Raw genomic sequence first — 20,545 nt, 5'->3', positions numbered from 1 at the left:
TTCATTTTAGCCTTCCTTATCAGCGCTTTGCATTTGACTTGACATTCCTTATGCTGCTTCTTATTATTTTCAGTCAGTTCCTTCTTCCATTTTCTGAAGGATTTTCTTTTAGCTCTAATAGCTTCCTTCACCTCACTTTTTAACCATGCCGGCTGTCGTTTGGTCTTCTGTCCTCCATTTTTAATATGCGGAATATATTTGGCCTGGGCTTCCAGGATGGTGTTTTTGAACAGTACCCACACCTGATGTAAAATTTTGACCCTCGCAGTCGCTCCTCTAAGTTTTTTTTCACCGTTCTTCTCATTTTATCATTAGATTTTGCTCACACCTTTTTCAGTAGTAGCTCAAGGTGAGTTACATTCAGGTACACTGGATATTTCTCTGTCCCAGGAGGGCTCACAATCTAAGTTTGTACCTGAGGCAATGGAGGGTTAAGTGACTTGCCCAAGATCACAAGGAGCAACAGTGGGATTTGAAACAGCCACCTCTGGATTTCAAGACTGGTGCTCTAATCACTAGGCCACTCCTCCACTCCTTTTTAGTCTCCTTTTTAAAAGTTAAACGCTAACGTATTTGATTTCCTATGTATACTTACTTCAAAGCTAATATCAAATCAGATCATATTATGATCACTGTTATCAAGTGGCCCCAGCACCATTACCTCCCACACCAGATCATGCACTCCAATAAGGACTAGGTCTAGAATTTTTCTTTCTCTCGTCGGCTCCTGTACCAGCTGCTCCATAAAGCAGTCCTTGATTTTATCAAGGAATTTTACCTCCCTAGCGTACCCCGATATTACATTTACCCAGTCAATATCGGGGTAATTGAAATCACCCATTATTATTGTGTTGCCCAGTTTGTTTGCGTCCTTAACATTTCTGCATCCGTGTGTTCATCCTGGCCAGGCGGACGGTAGTACACTCCTATCACTATCCTTTTCCCCTTTACACATGGAATTTCAATCCATAGTGATTCCAAGAAGTGTTTTCTTGCCTGTAGAATTTTCCCCCGTTCAACTATGTGACTTAGAGTTTATGTACATCACGTTATAGTATACGCTTAGACAGTTCTGTGTGTAAATTCTAATTAATGCCGGCTTATTCTGGCTGTACACCACCTTGAGTGAATTTCTTTTAAAAGGCAGTAAATAAATCCTAATAAATAAAATTAAAACAAGAAACCATTTCATTCAATATGAAAAACATATTCATCTATTCAGCTTTCATAACCCCCCTGTGAAACACTTTATTGTATTGTATTTATTTACTTCTATTCTGCCTTTAATGCAAATTGCAAAGCGGATTACAATAATAGACTTCTGCATTCAGAAGGAGCTTACATGCAACTTGAAACAATACAAGAGAATGACATCATAAAAAGTTATACATTTTAATCAGAGAAAAAAAAGTTTTTAAAGATTTTCCGCCCAGTTTTCAGATCGGGGGAGATAGCCGGGCTGTCTCCCACTGTCCATGCTGAACCTTGGTCGTTTCTGGTGACTGGCATGGAATATTCGGTTTAACTTTGACCAGTTCGACTTTAACTGGCCAAGCTGATATTAAGTGCTGGCCAATTACAGTCAGACCAGCCAAAGTTATTCCACCTTTTGTCATGGCCAAATATAATTGCCAAACTTGGCCAGTTTGACTTTTAAAATCGACGGATAGCCGGTTATATTACGCAACATAACCGGCTACCTTTAAGCCACTAACTGGCAATATTCAGCGTCGGATAGTCACCTAAGTGTCATTTTAGCAGCTTTATCCTTCTGAATATCAACCTCTTTCTAATTAATAAGCATGAATCAGTTTGCCGTAAATCAACATGTAGGCTGTTCCAGAACCTTATACTTTGAAAGTCAATTGATTTTTCTCTCATAGATTTATGACTGACTCCTTTCAGAGATGGAAAATCTAATATCAACCATTGCTTGTTTCGTGAATATACAGCAATCTCTTACTTGGAACAAGCAATAACTGACTTACAACATCAGCATCTATAAAGGACTTCCAGATTTCTAGATATTTTTATAAGAAATCACACATTCCTAGTATTAATTTTTCAATGACTATAATATCCCCAAGTCCTCGATAACATCCTTAGCCTTCCCTGATCCCTGTGACAGGTGACGTACCCCTGCCCAGTAGCTGCGGGAGGTAAGACAACCGATGAGACCCCTCTGCATTACACTGAGAGAGAAAAACAAACAAAAAAAAAAACAGGAGAGGTCAGACAGCAGGGAGGAAGAGGAGAAGCAAATGCTGACACCAACCTTCAATGGCCATCATGGCTCGTAGTTCCCTGCTCAGCAGCTCAAACCGTCTCTCCAGGTCCTGCTCCTCTATCCTGTGAAAAGAGATGTGAGGGAAGGATTGCAATGGGAAACACACACAGAGGCATGTTCACCTGAAATTGTAGCTGCTGCTGTGATGGCTGCAGAGCCAGGTTCTAATTCCACTCTGCTCGTTGCTAACTGTCTGCAAGACACTTAGGGGCCCTTTTACTAATCTGCGGTAAAAGGGGCCCTGCGCTAGGGGCAGCGGCGGCCATTTTTGCCACACAACAGGGCCCCTTTTTTACCACAGTGTGTAAGAAGACCAAAAAACGAAAATGGCTGTGTGGTAATTTTGCACTTGCCACGCGTCCATTTCAGGGGAGTACTTACCGCCACCCACTGAGGTGGCGATAGGGACTCCCATGCTAACCTGGCAGTAACTGGACAGTGTGCAGCGTTGCCCGATTACCACCAGGTAACCCCCAGCGGTATGAATTTTTCAAAAATTCCGGCAGCACCGGAAATGCCACATGTTGGGGGTGGAAGTACCACCGGTAGCCTCGTTGGGCCAGTGGTAGTTCTGGGATGCCACATGGCAAGCCCGCTGTGGGCTTGCCGTGCTTTAGTAAAAGGGCCCCTTAGGGCCAGACTTACAATGACTTTTCTTCCAATATGCATCTATGGGAATAAAGCTTCGCAAGTCAGGCCCTTAGTTTCCAGCTACTCACATTAGATTTTTGGGGACTTGGAAGCAGGAATGGGGTAGCCATATGGTCAGTGTGCTACCCCATACATGGGCAATTCCTAGGAACTAACAAATCACTGAGGGGTATGGTGAAACTTGCAAACCTTTGCTCTTCAAATGAGGGCCTGAAATTCTGCACAGTATCAGCCTGCCAGTTTCATCCTTAAGCTTTTAAGAACCATGTCATGAATATGAATCATAATATAGACAGTGCCAGGTGGACATCTATGGTCTGTGTCCAGAAAACGGTAAAGAAAGACCAGCATCAAGTATTTCTGCTATCATCTACTATGTTTCTACATAGGTTACACACCCATCTGCCCAAATGTGTCTTATGTGCATTATGAATGTAAGGACAGTTAAGTACATATGAATCACTTGTGTGTTATCCTATTAATTTACATGTGTGGGTGTTGCTAAGCATTTCAGAATTTCCCTTGAAGATACTCTTATTCTCTGCACACACACTGTAAATCAAGTTTAGTAGTCTGTGCCATTACATTCTCTCTGTGTCACATACATTCCCATATCATGGGGATACCAGGGTCCCCAATGGTTCTGAGCTAAGGATCTGGACACCACAGTCCAGCAGTAAGGACTGAGAGGTCAAGGGAACCTGGCCCCAGCCACTGTCATCTGTCAAGACACTCACAGCATCTGCAGCTGGTCCTGTCGTCGGATCAAGGCATTCTTCTTGTTAACCAGCGTAAACCACTCCTGGATCAACTCCTCCTCCTGCACCTTGTTCGTCCCTTGGAAGGAAGAGAGAGGCATTACTGGAGAAAACCACATGCCCAAAGAACATGGCAGAGAGCTTTTGCCCTATTCTCCCATGGCCTCCACTTTTCCTTCCTCCTTTCCCCACATACCTGATTCCATGAGGTGTCGCAGCTGTTTCTCTACCATGGCGGCCCGGCTGTCAATCTGTCCTTGCTCATTGTCCAGCGCCTGCAGCTCCGAAAGTACATACTGACTAATGTCCCGGAAGTGCTGCTGGAAAGGTGGGGGGGGGGGGGGGGGGGGAGGGAGGAGAGAGGTGAGAACCCACATTAAAGACTACGGCAGCTGAGACAGTGCATCCCCTCCCCATGGATCTCTCTCATGCACCCCCATCCCCACCACATTGCATCCGTTCCATTATTTGGAGCGGGAAATTAAGATTCCCTTTTTTATATGGTCTTGATTAGTTCTGTATTATCACAATACAGCTCAGTAGCTTAACAATCCTATAGCACTCTTCAGAAAAATACCAAAAATGATTAGCACTCTTCAGAAAAATACCAAAAATGGTTAGCAGAGCTTGGAAGTCTCTCGAGGTTTCACAGAATCAGGTCTAAGACTGTTCAGGTCAAAGACACCTGTGGTAATGTGACCTGGCAAGGAGGCAGGGAGCCCTCAATAAATCCAGCCAGAGGATTGCAAATAGAACAAGTCTATTTAAACTCAAAAATAAAGATTTCACAGGTCTGTTCTCTCCACAGGCTGGACACTAACCATACAATCACTTGGAGCTTTACTGTAAGTCCCTGGAGAACTGTTCCTAACTTCTTCTTAACTTAGGGCCCTGTTTACTAAGCCGCGTTAGCGTTTTTAACGCGCGTTAACTGTAGGCGCATTAAAAACGCTAACGCGCCTTAGTAAACAGGGCCCTTAGGCTCTTGTAGTCTCTTTCTGACACAGCTTCACAGGGTTAGTCAACACTCACTCTTAACTCTGAGGTTTCAAGGAAACTTCTCCTTCCTCATTAAAGCCTCTGCTTCTGGCAATTATAGGATAACAATCTCTGTTGAGGGCCACTCCTCTTCCCCAGGCTATCCCCAGGTACTGCAGCCAAGGGGAACACCCTGGGAGTCCTCTGCACTCAGGGCCTCCCAGATCTGTTCAGCCTCAGGGCATTAAACTCCAGCCTGGTCTAAGCCCTGCTGGGTAAGCTCCTTTGCCTTCTCCACTTCAGAAAGCAGCCCCTGCAGCGTCTCAGTGTAGGAATTCACAGATTACTTACTCCTGTAGCTGGGTAACCTCACTCCCCTTCTGCTTCAGACAGCTTCTTAACTCTGTGACCTGTTCTCTGTCACAAATTAGAGACAGGACTTCCTGGGTCTTAGCCAGGGCCGGTCCAACCCGGTAAGTGGGGTAAGCACCGCAGGGGGGCGCCTGCCTTCCGGCGGACCGCCCAGCTGTTTGACGACGGGTCGGGATGGGTGCAAACCAATGGGGGGGGGGGGGGGTCCGGTGGTGTCCTCTCTGCTCTGGCCTGCCTGCCCATGTGCCTTCCCGGTTTCCAGCTTCTCCCGCGGTGGCGCTGCTCTTGACGTCTCCTTCCAGCCTTCCACTCTCGACGATGACGTCACGACGCCACCTCCTCCCCCTGTGGCACCTTCGTACGCGCCAGTGCGCGCCTTCCGGTTGCAGCCCTCCCCTGTTTGAAGCTGAAGCGTCTCTTGCGTCTCTCGCGTCTCAGACATAACAAAGTAAGTTGTATGTATTGCAGTCACCTTTTAAGCCTGCACAAAAGCTGACTTTTAGAAGTTGGTCTCCCGTTGGCCCCTTTGTCTCTCCCTTTCCTCAGCCTCCTGTCCCCCCACTATCATTTACCCAGTCGTAGTCCCCTATAACTTCATGTGCTCCCATGAAGGGGTGATCTGGAAAATATTTGAAAAACCCTTAAGAGGTTCTGAACTGTAAAGAACATTTGTCATGCCTTTCTCAAACATGGATGGAATTTCAAATACCCTACAGACACTGAAGTCAGTCTCTCACACTGTTAAACATATGCTTTAGTTGTACCAGTATCTCTCTCTTTGTCCCTTTTGTTGCTGCAGGTCCTTATTTTTGTCAGAGTTTAGCAGATAATTTTTCATAATTGCATGCACTCATGAAAGCTGTGCACATTATTTCTCCCTCTGTGGGCTTCAGTGAATTGTAAAAATGAAAGTATGCATGTATTCTCTAAATTATTTACTGCAGGGAATTCATGCTTACATTGACATGCACAATTTCTGGATTATTATGCATGTTTGAAAATGCAATGTGACCTACAGCCAGTGGAACATATTTGAGAATGCCCAGTTGAAACAATTTATCATTGAAATGCTACCGGCTCAATCTCTCTTGGCATCCAACTCCTTTCTTCCTTCTCTTACCCCCTACCCAGCTTCCCCTTGCTTCTATTTACCTCCTTCTTGTTCTTCACCTTTTAAGGCACTGGGCTGAAAAAGGGGACAGGGTGGGAGAAGAGAGAATGAAGATGCTAGACGGGGGGGGGGGGGGGGGGGGCACCAACTGATAGTCTGCAGGGGGGGCACCAGAGACCCTAGGACCGGCCCTGGTCTTAGCTTTCAGATGGGCTCTCAGCCATGCATTTTGGCTCTGCACCCACTCTCTCTTTTTCTCCAGCTGCTCCTCTCTGTAGCTTAAGGAGATTTCTAAGGCCTGAAGCTCCTCCAGCCTTGCTTGTATTCCTGTCTCTGCAGGGTCTCTTCTTATGGACGTGGCACTCAGTCACCTTATCTTCTCAGCCTGCTGTTGCTTTCTCCACTTCCATGTGCTGCAACATGCCCTCACATTCTCCGATTCCTTCACCTTGTCTTTGCAACTGGCCCGTAACCTGTACCGGTTGTTGTTGGAGGGTCTTCTTTTCCTCCTGTACTTGACATGCATACACAGCAGCTTGATGCAATTCATCTACCAGCATCTTAATATAGAGGTCGGCCTTCTCCAACTCGCTAGCTAGATCCTGAGATGGGTCCTGAATCTCTAAGTTCTATCTCTTCCCTTGGTTAGGAACCATGGCAGACAACTAATCTAGATCTTCATTCACCTCTAGACTACAGTAGTTGACTTCCTTTCACCTCTTGGGCTGTGCATGAGACAGACACTTAAACTCTACCTGTTGTACATGACAGGTCCATTTTCCCTTCTTGGGGCTTCTGGGCTTGGGTTGTAACTGACTCCCTTGCCCAGGCATCGCTTTCCTTTGCTGCCCATCCACTTGTCTGGCTTCCTGTCTTTGTCAGGGAACTTAACCTCCTAAAGCCCATTGACTTTTGGCAGGCCACTTAACTTGCTCCCTTTATCTTCCTTCCTCCAGGTGCCTTCTTGGCTACCCCAATAGGTTCTCTGCCAAGGGGTGCCTTGTGACTGTTTCATAGCACTCGTTTTGACCTTTTTATATTCCTCAGCCATGCCTCACTCCCAGGGCCAGTAGTTCTCTGATTTCACAAGGCATTGCTATAGGGTTAACCAGGTTTCCTCTCACTCCTAGTCCCACATTCCCATCTTGGAATCTCCCATCTTCAATCCTCAAGGCACACTCCCTGGTCTCCCACCAGTATATGCTGGAGTACTGGTTTGAACAACTACTCTACTCCGGGATTTCCAATTGCTCCAGTTGCAGCTTACAAAGCAGCAGCAGCTTCTATCTTCAGCCCATGGCTTGGAGTCTCTTACTTCCTCTAATCTGCTGTGCATTCAGGAACTGGCCTTGTTTCAGGACACCTAGCTCCAACTCTACTCTCTCTGACACAGCTTCACAGGGTTAGTCAACACTTGCTCTCTTAACTCTGAGGTTCAAGGAAACTTCTAACTCACTAAAGACTCTGGGAATTACAGGGTAACAATCGCTCTTGAGGGCCACTCCTTTTCTCAGGTACTGCAGCCAACAGGAACACCCTGGGAGTCCTCTGCACTCCTTGATCTGTTCAACCTCAGGGCATTTAACTCCAGTTTGGTCTAAGCCCCGCTCCTCTGACTCATCCTCAGCAGACTAGTGCCACCTGCTGTAAGATGGCTAAAATGCACCTCTATTCCATCCACAATGCCCTATACCCCTTGCCCAAACCTTACAATACAACCCAGCCTACCGGTGTCTCTTCCTCAGTAGCTTGAAGTGATGTTGTGGGGACTCGTGGTGGCTCGTTCTCTAGAGTAAGGCTGGAGGTTTGTGAGTCTGGGAATAGAGAGAAGGAAAAGGTTACAAAGTGGAACCCATGGGGGGGGGCCTGGCATTCTGCCAAGAAAACACAGCCACCAGCACAGTGGCGTAGCCAGACAGCCAGTTTTGGGTGGGCCTGAGCCCAAAGTGGGTGGGCACAAAATTTTCTCTGCTCCGCCCTACCTCCACCTCAAAATATAAATACTTTAGCTAATGAGGATCCTCAAGCTCAGTCAGCTGAAGACTTTCTCTGAAGGTGGCCAGAACTCTCTTTTACCAAGCTTGGCAGGCAGCAGCAATGACCCTAAGCCACTGATGCCAGCACCCCACACATGCTTAGCTGTCGATGGCTCAAGGATGCTGTTGCCAGAGCTTGGTAGAAGGGAGTTCTGGCCGCCTTTGGAGAAGGTCCTTAGCTGGGGATGCCTGGGAATCCTCACCAGCTTTACAGCAAGGGTTAGGACTGTTGTAAGACCTACTTGGCCCAGGTCAGAAAATAAAGGAGGGCTCCCCTCCCCGATTCCCTCTCCTCTTTGCCTCCCTTCCAATTTTCCACCTGCCATTACTATCACACCAACAGAACCTCACCAAACACAGAACAAGGGATCACAAATTAGAAATAAAAATATTTAGACAAAAATTGAAAAGGAACCCCAAGAAGTTAAACATAGCATTACTGCAACACTGGAGACACAAAACATGCATTTCCTTTTCTACAGAACACAATACAAAGACATTTCCTATGCACATTTCCAAAAGCTAACATATTCCATTTAAAACATTTGAAATAAAATGCTTTGTTTCTACCTTTGTTGTCTGGACATTTTATTTTTCCATCTTGCTGGTTCCAATTTCTCTTTTCTGCTTTCCTCTCTGCCGTCTGCTAATTCTTCTTCAAGCGGCTGTAGTCCATTTGTCTTTTTTCCTCTCTCCTGTCTGTTCCCTCAATATTCCTGCCTCTGACATGTTGGTCATTCCTTTGTAGCTCTTTTCTGCCTCTCTCTCACCCTTCTTTGTCTCCTTTTTACTTTTCAACTACCTATCAAATTTCCATCTTCTTCTTTCACCCACTAGCTCTCCCATTCCCCATCTTACTCCTCCCCATCCCTACTTTCTCTTTTATCTTTAATCTACTCCCCATTACCATATTTCTACCCTCTGTAATCACTATCTCTCATTCATTTCCTTGCCACCCCCTCTTGCCCTCTCCCACAGGGTTCCACCATTCCCATCATCTTCTCCCTCCACCCTTCTAACCAGCATCTGATCCCCTCCCCACCCCACCATGGTAGCCTTATATTTTCCTGCCCCTTCTCTCTTCATTCCTGTTAAATAGTAATAGTAGTAGTCCTCTCCCCCATGGCCCAGCATTTCCCCCCTCACCACCTACTGTGTACCTCTCATCCACCCCCATGTCTATCTCCCCCTCTCATTCCCACTGTCCAACGTCTCTCTCCCCTTCCCATACAGCATATCTACCTTCCTCCCCTCTACCAGCATGTCTAACATTTCTCCCTTCCCTCCACCCCTATGCCCACCATTTTGCCCTCCTCTCCACCCCTATGTTTAACATATTTCCCCCTCTCGCCACCTATCCCCTCTCTATGCATGTCTCCCTCTCCTCCACCTCATATGCAGCCAAGACTTCTCCCTTCCTGACCCCTCCACCCCTTTAGTGGATCTCTCCCTTCTTCCCCATGCAGCTTCTCCCCCACCCACCATGCCTCATCATTCCATCTTCCCCCCTCCCTGTGCAGCATCTTTCCTTCCATCTTCTTCCCCCCCCCCCCCCGTGCAGCTGCTGTCCCCGTCTTCCCTCCCCCATTCCAACATCTTTTCCCCATCATCCCTTGCCCCGTGGCGTGCCACAACTTTCATCCCCATCTTCTCTCACCCTCGCAGGCCCGCCCAGCAGCGATTTTGATCGCAGGCAGCTCCTTCGGCTCGTACACCCTGCCTGCCGGCTGCCGTTCAAATCTCCTTGCAGCTACTAGCAGCGCTAACCCGGAAGCTCAGAGGAGAGGCTTCCGGGTTAGCGCTGCTAGTAGCTGCAAGGAGATTTGAGCGGCAGCCGGCAGGCAGCGTGTACGAGCCGAAGGAGCTGCCTGCGATCGAAATCGCTGCTGGGCGGGCCTGCGAGGGTGAGGGAAGATGGGGATGAAAGTTGCGGCACGCCACGGGGGAATGGATGATGATGGGGACCGGAGCCTCCAGAATCGCTGTGCTGCTGGGCGGGCCTGACCCCAAACTGGCTGGGCCCAGGCCCACCCGTGGCTACGCCCCTGCACCAGCATGTAGAGTGGGTATCAATACTGTTACCAGGGCTGCAGTTTGATTGAGGGGTATAGCCAGCAGTCCATGGGGTGGCGGGGGCACAGGGTTGAACTGGGTGGCATGCATTTCCTCTCCCTCCCCACCCCACATTAGATATCATACTTTGTTATTGGGGATGCCGAAGCCCAACCAGTCCAAGAAATCCACTGTCAAAGTGGCCCCCTTTCTCCTTGTGCTGCCTCAGCAGCTAGGAAGTCAGCCAGGTGCCTCCAGCCACCAATGCTGTCACTCCCCGAGCACGCTCAGTTCGTGAACAAACTGAGCATGCTTGGGGAGTGCAAGAGTTGGTGGCTAGAGGCACCCCACTGACTTCCTCACTCCTGAGGCAGTATGAGGATGAAGGGGGTGACTCAGGAAGTAGATTGCTTCTGCTGGCGGGGCTTCAGCTACCTCACCAGTCAATGAACAGGTACTGCATCTCTTTTCTCCCTCCACTTCCCTCCCTCCTTTCTACACCCAGGTCCATTATCTCTCTTTTTTCCCTCTCTCCCAACCCCCCATTCCGTCCAACACCCCTCTCTTTTTCTTCCTTTCCTCCACTCTCTCCACCCCAGGTACATTATCTCTCTCTCTCTCTCCCTCCCTCTCTTTTCCTTTCCTTCCTCTCTCTGAGTCCAACATCTCTCCCTCCCTCTCTCTTCTCCCTCCTCTTCCTTCCCTCCATCCTTCTCTCCCTCAATTGGCATCTCTTCCTATTTCCCACTTCCTCCCATCCTGTGCACAGTCCATCTTCTCTCCTTCCCCTTTTGGTGCTGCCCACGGTTTTCTTTCCCTTCCCACCCGCCGCCACCTGTGGTTCTCTCTTAATTCCATCCCTCCCCCCAGTTCTCTCTAAATTCCCTCTTCTTCTCTTCCCCCTACGGTTCTCTCTCCCCTCCCCCTCACAGTTCTCTCTTAATTCCCTCCCCCACACCCAATGTTCTCTTTCAATTCCCTCCCTCCCCGCCCGCCTGTACGCACACATGCTCTATCCATCATCTCTCCCTCCTCTCCCAGACTGTTGGTGGTTCTCTCTCCTCTCCCCTTCCCTCCCGTTTACCTTTTCATTGTCAGTAAGTCTTCATCCTGCAGTGGTAGCCGTACTGAAACACTACCTTGGCCTGCACCGGGCCTTTCCTTCTGACCCATCCTGCCCCCCTTCTGAAAACAAGAAGTTGTGTCAGAAGGAGGCAGGACGGGTCATAGGGAAAGGCCTGGTGCAGGCTGAGGCAGCGTTTCAATACGGCTGCCGCTGCAGGGTAAAGACTTACTGAAAATAAAAAGGTAAACCAGGAGGGGAGGGGAGGGGAGAGGAGAGAGAACTACCAACGGTCTGGGAGGGGAGGGAGAGATGCCGGACCAACCGTGCATGCAGGCAGGGGAGGGAGGGTGGTTAATTATTAACTGTGATTATATTTTTAATCACAATTAATAATTAACATGTTGATCGCAGCATTAATTACGATTAATGTGAAGCCCTAGTAATATTTCTCTTCGATTTCTAGTGGCTGTTACATACAGGCCATGAGATCCTTCAGGATGAGTGGAGACAAGGATGGGGATGTAGTTCCATATGCCTTGTCCAGCATCACTGTGCAGAATTTTGCCACAGGCCTGGCAGTTTCCACGTCTTGCCTCCTGCCAGCCGTGCTGAGAAGAATGTACCTAGTGCTTTTTGGAAGGCCAGTTTCGTACTGGGATGATCAATACAATGAAGGAAGAAATGAAGCTCACCTATTTTTGACTGCTGGGGGGAAGGAGAAGGTCCTGGCTTTGATGCTGGTGAGGGAGCAGGTCCAGCCTTTGGTGTCCCTGAGATTTGTACCTCACTGCTGGAATCCTAAAAACCAAAATGAGTATCCATTAGAGCCACTCAAGTAAAAAGTAGAAAGGAGGAGACAGTTTACATCATATCCAAGAAGCAGCTGTCATTAGCTACATCATAGCCAAGACATATCTCTTCGTTAAGATAGAATATGGTCCATGGTTTGTGTCACATTCACAAATTCTGGATCACACTCCTTGACTAGAAGCATCTGAAGTCATAGATTTTGATTATAAGAACTGCCACACTAGGTAGGACCAAAGATCCATCAAGCCCAGTATCCTGTTTCTAACAGTGGCCAATCCAGGTCACAAATACCTGACAGGATCCAAAAAAGTAGCAAGATTTCATGCTACATATCCCCAGGAATAAACAGTGGCTTTCCCCAGGTTTACCTTAATAACAGTTTAAGGACATTTCTTCTAGTACGTTCCCCCTTCCTTTCCCCTCACCCCACTTTCAAATACAAAATACATTCATGGAATGACTCTTACCAGCTCCAAGCCTTCTGATTTCTGTCGACTGCTCTCCACTGGATAGGGTCCTGCCTCGTTTTCTTCCATTGACATTGAAGACTCACTCTTCATCCGTGAGCGTCTCTTCTTGACTAGGTCAGCATCTCGTACATGGGAGAACCCAGACTTACTGTTATGTGTCCGAAGAGGGGCCACAGGGGCTCCCTGATTACCTAATGAGATAGAGCGCTGCAGCTTCTCACGCTCTCCCCGGCCTCCTAGGGTTTCAATCCCCTCTTCTTGTCGCTGCTCCCTTTTCTCCGACCCACTAAACTTCTCCCCATTCAGTTTCAGTCTCTTGGTCCTGGGTGGGGGCAGCGGGTCCATGGGCTTCCCTGACCCCTCTCCCTCAGCCACAATGCCATTGACTTTCACCAGCCCCTTATCTTCCCCAGTCACCTCGGACTTGATGACACTCTCAGAATCCTTTGTATCATGGGTGTCTGCAGAGGGCAGCTCACCTCTGTTAGTATTAACACTCAACTGAGAAGACACAGTGGTTCCTGCAGAAGGCTGTACTTCAGAGAGGCAGGTCAAATCCTCCAGCTTCTCCATACTCTTCCGTAGACTTTTCTCCTCAGATTTTTTCTCGCTGGCCTTCAAGCCAATGACTTCTGCAGTGTTGTTCTGGATCTTTCCTGAGTAGAACTTGGCAGGGTCCATTGGGAAAGCATCATCTGTGTCCAATTTGCCCACCTTGTAAGTGCTCTGGCTGCTGTTCTTCTCAATCTGAATCACATTGAGCTCTTGCCCAGTAAAAAAGTTGTGGATCTGCCACAGGTAGGTCATGACAATCAGCTTGTCTGGAACAGAGAGGTAGACCATGTCGGCTGGATCCAGGAGCCGGGAGATTCCCAGGCTTTCAAAACCATCAAAGGCCTGGAGAGATAAAAGAGGAATACAGGAAAGGCTTAATGTCTGCGAGCACAAGGGGGAAATGATTACCCGTAATTATTGCCTCCCATACTCTCTTGATTCTGCAGCCGTGGGAAGGGCTGCAAAATCAGGTCCTTCCTTGGAATTGCCAGGGCATCAACAGCTGCCCTTTTCTCTCTGGGGGAGCGATACAGTGCAATCCTGAAGACCACCATATTTCTCTCCATTCAAGAGGATGAGTGAGGGGTAGGGGGCAAGGAATGGGGAACGAAATGAGTGTAGTAAAGAAGGTCTGGAGATAAGAACACAGTAAGGGAGTGTGGGTCAGGAGAGGTGGGGGAGGCAAGGGAAGCACAACTGAGTGGAAGAGAGAGCAAGTAAGAGTAAGTGAATGAATACATGGAAAATAAGGGGGGGAAGTGAGTGAGGCAATATGAGAAGCTGTGGGGATCAAAGGGGAGTATGAGGAGAGAATGAGAGGACTGAAGAGGATATAAAGTGTGAGTGAAAGAAGGGATCAGTACAGGGAGGAGTAGTGTAATCCCGGACCCCCCTCCTCCTCCTCCCCTCAGTTCCTTTTCCCTTCCCTTTCCTTCCCTATTCTTTCTCCTTCCTCTATTCCCTGATTTTCCCCACCAAAAAGTACTCTCAAAGCAGCATAATGCCAGTCTTCTTAATGGCAGTTCAAAGCATTGTGCCCCTTTGAAATTATTTTCTGGTGATCCTATATGTTTCCAATAATCCCAGAAGCAGGCTGTATGCCGAAAAAATTTTTGTTTTCTTGTTGACGTCGGGTGTCATTGTTTCTTTTCAGCGCTGACATTTGTTCATTCCGATAAGTGATCACTTTACTTTATTTATTTGAAGTGTTTTTTGTATTACTACTCACTGATAAATGCAATTTATTTTATTGTAGTTTGTGATCACAGTTTAATGCACATTATAATTTGATTTTAAGGATGGAGGGACAGATTATTGAAATTGTACTTCAGGTCCCGGACTTGGAATAGCTGTGTACTATAGGGGGTCCTATGACCTTGTTTTTTTACATTTATGATGTCCTCCTCCTCTTTATATATATTTTTTGATATACTGGTTAACATTTAAAGTAGGTTTTATTATTTTTTTTTTGTAGTTGATACATATAGGGATTTCTTCACACTGATAGTTAGTGATCTCATAGTTCTTCAGCCCTTTCCTCTCTTATTTAGAGATTATTTCTGTGAGGATAGGTTTGTTTCTGTTGTCCCCTTATTTTGGTTGGTTGGTATTATCCAACACCATAATCTCCCCCTCTCCCCAATCATAGACACATGTTTGGCATAATCCAACCCATGATCTTCCCCCCTCCCTTCTCCACCCCTCTGATCATGGATCCAGGATTACCCAATGTTGTTATGTCCCCACTGCCCTTGGTCACACATACACATCTTGGATTATGCAAAACCATCATCTACCTCACCCTCCATTCCAGAAAATCATTCAGTTACCCACAATGGGTATTTTCTCATTTCTCCTCTCCACAATCAACAGACAAGCATGCTCCCCTCACCTTTTTGTTGTTCTGTTTGATATCCAGAGGATCCAGCAATTCATAATTTCTGAAAAAAGTAGGAGAATACAAGACAGAAGATAACTCATGTGAACTACAAAGTAAAATCAAAAGCTTCAAACCCCCCCAAGAGACAAGAACGGTAACTCACGAGTACCCATTTCTCCTTAGTGAGAAGTCTTCTCTCTCCAACTTATCTCAAATTACCCCCACAACCAATCAACTCCCCCCACCCAAGTAATTCTTACTCACAGTTTATCTGGGTGGAAATGGTGTAGGATGGCACAGAACGCCAGGCCGTTGCGCCAGGAGGTGGTAAAGTTGGAGATCCTCACCCCTCGGTAGCCTTTGGTGATCTCCTGACACCACTGGAGCAGGGACAGGCTGCAGCTGTGCAAGCCCGAGGCACTGAGCAAGTCCACCTGAGGATGGCCAAAGAGCAGTGACTCAGATTGTACAGGACACTTGAGGTGGGCGGTGTGGGTTACAATGCAAGGACATGCAGCTGGCACACTGGGGAGGGGAGGGGTGCTGCTAAATTTCTACCACACTTAGTTGCCCATTTCAGAGAGACTGCCATGCTTTCTGGTGGCCAATATAAATAAGGAGTATCCGCTAGAATCTAAATGCAGATTTGGAGATAATTATCTATTGAATAAATAAAAACTTTAGTATTAATAATATTTAAATGTGATATTTGGAGCCTTCAGATCCCATCCACCATCCGAAAGGAGGGATAAATAGTTGTCACAATATTGTGGCAGTAACCTAAACCCTAGGCAGTAACCTAAACCCTAAACCCTTACGCCCCACCCGAAACCTCCGCTCAAAGGACAAATCCCTCCTCTCAGTACCCTTCTCTACCACCGCCAACTCCAGGCTCTGCCTTTTCTGCCTCACCTCACCCTATGCTTGGAATAAACTTCCTGACCCCATACGCCAAGCCCCCTCCCTGCCCATCTTCAAATCCTTATTCAAAGCCCACCTCTTCAATGTCGCTTTCGGCACCTAACCATTATACCCCTATTCAAGAAATCTAGACTGTCCCAAATTGATTGATTGCACATTTTTTGTCCTTTAGATTGTAAGCTCCTTTGAGCAGGGACTGTCCTTTTTTGTGAAATTGTACAGCACTGCGTAACCCTAGTAGCACTTTAGAAATGTTAAGTAGTAGTAGTAGTTGGGACTGGAAAGGTTCAACACAGTCTTCCAGAGGGCTGGTATGTCCATGTGTACATCTGCCCAAACAGATAAGTAGTGTGACCAGCAGGGCACCTCCAATGACAACAGGAAGACGGAACTGTGGTAATGACATTATTAAAATAAAGCTGTCATTACCACAGTTCCATCTTCCTGTTGTCATTGGAAGTGCCCTGCTGGTCGCACTACTTATCTGTTTGAACTTTTGTACGTAGTGGACCACAGTCATCCACTTCTGCGGTTTCCCCTATCATGTTTACATCTAAATCACCATTGGGCCTTCAAGGTGCAGCCAAATTGTGAATAGTGTTGCCAAAGATAACGTGATTTTCAATATCCCCCCAAAAATCAATAAATATGTATTAAACCATCCAAATCTCATCAAGATTCAGCCCAAATAACAGTTCACTTAGTACCAAATCAGGCTACAATGGCATCCCAAAACAGCCTCGAAAAGTAACAGTCTGCAGTTGATAATGCAATGTAATACGCAATATGAAATAAATTCACTTATCTGAGTCATTAAAGTTGCCGTAATCCAAAATGTCTTGTTCCATAATGGGGGTTCTACACGGCCCTGTTTCGGAAATTCCTTCCTTCCTCATTAAGCAGAGCTGCCAAGGGGGTCCCAATTTTTGAGAGGGAGATGTTAATACACGCACCAGCCCTGCCCACTCTGCATTGACTCCACCCGCTCTGCATGGCTCCGCCCCCTGACACACCTCAATCCCACAGCCATTTCAGAAAATATTTTATTTAATAGCCTAATATCCCTTTTAATTAGCTTTCAGAGGCCAAAACCTCCTGCTTCAGGTCAGGCCAGGACAGTATAATGCTGTTATGGTATCCTCTCATGACCTGAGGAAGGAAGTGCTGGTCTCTGAAGGCTAATCAAAAGTGTTTTAAAAATCAGTGAAGGTATCACCTTATTTTCTATTTTGTGTTTTATTTGCATTTATTATACTTCCTTAACACAGCTACCACATTGCTTTATCCTAAATTAACAATAAAATTATTTTCTGTACCTTTGTTGTCTGGCCATTTACTTTTTCTAATTGTGTTGGTCCCAGTCTCATAATTCTGCATTTCTTTGTCTTCTCTTGACTCTCTTGCCAGGGTTTCCTGCCCATTTGTCATTTTCTCTCCTTTTTCTTTGTTTTCTTCAATTTATGTTTCTGCCTCACTCTCTGTCCACATTTAATTCATTCTTACTATCCATTCTTTAATATCCCTCTTTTTACTTCATCTACCTATGGATTTTCACCTTTTCTTCACTTTTGTTCTCCCTATGCCCCTTCTTCTTATTCTCTAGTCTTTCACTAACTCTATCCTCTCCCCCTTTCCATCCAGCATCTCCCTTCTTTCTCTCCCCATCCTTCCAGTGTCCCCCCTTTCTCTCTGTATCCTTCCATTCAGCGTCTCCTCTTTCTCTCCTACCCTTCCATCCAGTGTCATCCCTCTTTCTCTCTCCATCCTTCAACCCATTACCCTCTCCCAATCCTTCTTTTTCCCTCTCCTTCTATCCATTGTCTCCCTCTATCTCCCCTTCCTTCTAGACAGTTATCTCTCTCGACCCTTTTCCATTCAGCATGTCCTCTCTCTCCCCATCCTTCCAGTGTCTTTCCTCTTTCCCTCCCTATCCTTTCATCCAGCGCCTTCCCTCTTTCTGCCCCCTCCTTCCAGCATTTTCCCTCTTTCTACCTCCTTTCATCCAGCATTTCTCCATCTGACAGCTAGGGTCTCCCCCAGTTTCTCCCCAGCAGCTTCTCTCTCTCTCCTGCCCATGTCCCCTCTTTCTCTCCTCATTTTTCCACTCATCTCTCTCTGTGTACCCCTCTTCCATCCAGCATCTTCTCTCTGGCTCTCCCGTGCTCTTTTCTATGTTCCCTCTTTCTCTCCCCTGCTCTTTTCCATGTCCCTGACTCTCCCCTGCTCTTTTCCATGTCCCCTCTTTCTCTCCTCATCTCTCTCTGGCTCTCCCCTGCTCTTTTCCATGTCCCCTCTTTCTCTCCTCATCTCTCTCTGGCTCTCCCCTGCTCTTTTCCATGTCCCCTCTTTCTCTCCCCATCTCTCTCTGGCTCGCCCTTGCTCTTTTCCATGTCCCTAGCTCTCCCCTGCTCTTTTCCATGTCCCCTCTTTCTCCCCTCATCTCTCTCTGACTCTCCCCTGCTCTTTTCCACTCTCTCCCTCTCTCTCCTCCAGTGTCCTCACTCCCCTACCTTTTCCAACCATGTTTCTCTCTCCCTCGCAGCACTGACACAAGATCAAAAACAAGCGCGGGGCCGCAGCAGCCTTCGTGCATGCGCTGTCGGCTCTGCCGGTCCTCTGCCCCCAGAACGGGAAATTGATGTCAGCAGGGGCAGAGGACAGCAGAGCCGACAGCGCATGGATGAAGGCTGCTGCGGCCCCTCACTTCTTTTTGTTATTATGCTGGCTGTGGAGAGAAGAGGCGGCAGTGGCTCCGACTCAGCGCGGCGTTTGTTCCTGCCGCTGCTCAACAGAAGCAACGGCAGCGACGGCAGCAGAGGAATTCAGGGGGAGACTTTCCCACTTTGGCGGGAGTGGGGGAGATGACCCGCCAAAGCAGGAGTCTCCCGCTGAATGCGGGAGACTTGGCAGGTATGCATGAAGCCCCATATATCAAGCATGGAAACTCCTACGACCAAGACTGTTGGTGGCCCTGTGATTTTCAAACTTGCGATGTCATTTTTGACAACACTATTGTTGGTTGCACATTGCAGGCCCAGTGATGATGCAGGAGTACACATGGGCATACCAGCCCTCTGGAAGACTGTGTTGAACCTTTCCAATCCCAAGGGTTTAGGTTACTGCCACAATATTGTGACAACTATTTTCCCCTCCTTTCGGATGGTGGATGGGATACTGAAGGCTCCAAATATCACATTTAAATATTATTAATACTATAGTTTTTATTTATTCAGTAGATATTACCTCCAAATCTTGCATTTAGATTCTAGAGGATACTCCTTATTTATATTGATTATACTAGCTGGGGTTTTCCCTTCAGTTCTTTTATATTTTGGATTTATGCTTTCTGGTGGAGCAGAGATACTACCTGGATACTGTACAGCTACTCTAAAGATGTTATTAACAGCATACTCACTATGGGGCCCTTTCACTAAGGCTCGCCTAAAAGTGGTGTAGGCGCTTGTCTTGAAAGCACGCAGGTCAGGTCCATTTTCTCAGTGTGCCTGGAAAAAAGGCATTTTTTTTGTGCCTGAAAATGGACGTGCAGCAAAATTAAAACCAGCGTGCGTCCATTTTCAGGCTGAGACCTTACCCCCACCCATTGACTTAGCGGTAAGGTGTCACGCACTAACCGGGCGGTAAGCGTCAGCGCACGTAAACTGCCGATTACTGCCAGGTAAGTGCCACATGGCAGAAAATAGAAAATATTTTCTACCGTGTGTTTTGGACACAAGTCAAAAATGGAATTACCGCTCGGGGCATGCTGTAACCGGGCGGTACTGTCAATTTGACGCGCGTTGGACGCATGTAGGCGCCTACACTCCTTTGTAAAAGGGCCCCTATAAGTCTACTACACTGTTATTACCCAGTCAAAATCAGGGGTGTAGCCAGACTTCGGCGGGAGGGGGGTCCAGAGCCCGAGGTGAGGGGGCACATTTTAGCCCCCTGCCATTTTTGACCTCCCCTTTGCCACCACCACCTTTGACCTCCCCCAGCGCCAACCCTTTCGTCCCCCTCTTCCCCCCGCCCAAACCCTCCCCCGCCGCCGCTGTCGGGCACCTTTGCCCCACCCCCGCCGCCAACCCCCTCAACCCCCTCCCGCCGCCAACCCTCCCCCGCCACCATCAGGTACCTTTGCTGGCGGGGGTCCCCAACCCCCGCCAGCCGTTCCTCTTCTCCGGCATGGCCGCGTCACTGATCTGCAAGGGCAGGCTTCTGTTTCTGCAAGTCTGACGTCCTGGCCGCGCCGGAGAAGAGGACTTCGGCTGGCGGGGGTTGGGGACCCCGCCAGCAAAGGTACCCGATAGTGGCGGGGGGGGGGGGGCAGGGCCAGGGCCAAATCTACGGGGGCCCATGCCCCCGTGGTCCCACGTAGCTACGCCCCTGGTCAAAATATAGATTTAACATAGCTATGTCAATGGATAATAATAACCAAATACAATAAAGTTACTAGTGAGTGCATTAATACAGTGGTGGTACTACACATACTAATTAAATGATAACAGATACAACAAAAATACTTTGTAGATACTACAGTCAGCACAAGGCATGGGTGACAAATACAATACAGATCAGGGGTGGACAACCTTTATAACCAGA

The 20,545-nt window shown here is 47.5% G+C and overlaps 1 protein-coding gene across 3 annotated transcripts in view; it reads right to left on the bottom strand.

The window, feature by feature from the left end:
- Window positions 1-20,545, bottom strand: part of EHBP1L1 (EH domain binding protein 1 like 1) — a 90,318-nt gene that overhangs the window by 15,267 nt on the left and 54,506 nt on the right. For 2 of the 3 annotated variants that reach the window (XM_030218852.1, XM_030218854.1), the window contains 8 exons: window positions 15,290-15,459; window positions 15,038-15,086; window positions 12,589-13,488; window positions 12,004-12,109; window positions 7,886-7,971; window positions 3,893-4,016; window positions 3,676-3,775; window positions 2,276-2,349 (listed from right to left, as the gene is read on the bottom strand). In XM_030218852.1, the coding sequence (XP_030074712.1) occupies window positions 2,276-2,349; window positions 3,676-3,775; window positions 3,893-4,016; window positions 7,886-7,971; window positions 12,004-12,109; window positions 12,589-13,488; window positions 15,038-15,086; window positions 15,290-15,459 (1,609 nt within the window). The remainder of the gene's footprint in view (window positions 1-2,275; window positions 2,350-3,675; window positions 3,776-3,892; window positions 4,017-7,885; window positions 7,972-12,003; window positions 12,110-12,588; window positions 13,489-15,037; window positions 15,087-15,289; window positions 15,460-20,545) is intronic. The other variant, XM_030218853.1, reaches the window with a different exon arrangement.

The sequence above is a fragment of the Microcaecilia unicolor genome, chromosome 11, assembly GCF_901765095.1.
Source record: "Microcaecilia unicolor chromosome 11, aMicUni1.1, whole genome shotgun sequence".
Taxonomy (NCBI): domain Eukaryota; kingdom Metazoa; phylum Chordata; class Amphibia; order Gymnophiona; family Siphonopidae; genus Microcaecilia; species Microcaecilia unicolor.
This window is presented reverse-complemented; position numbering and strand designations above follow the sequence as displayed.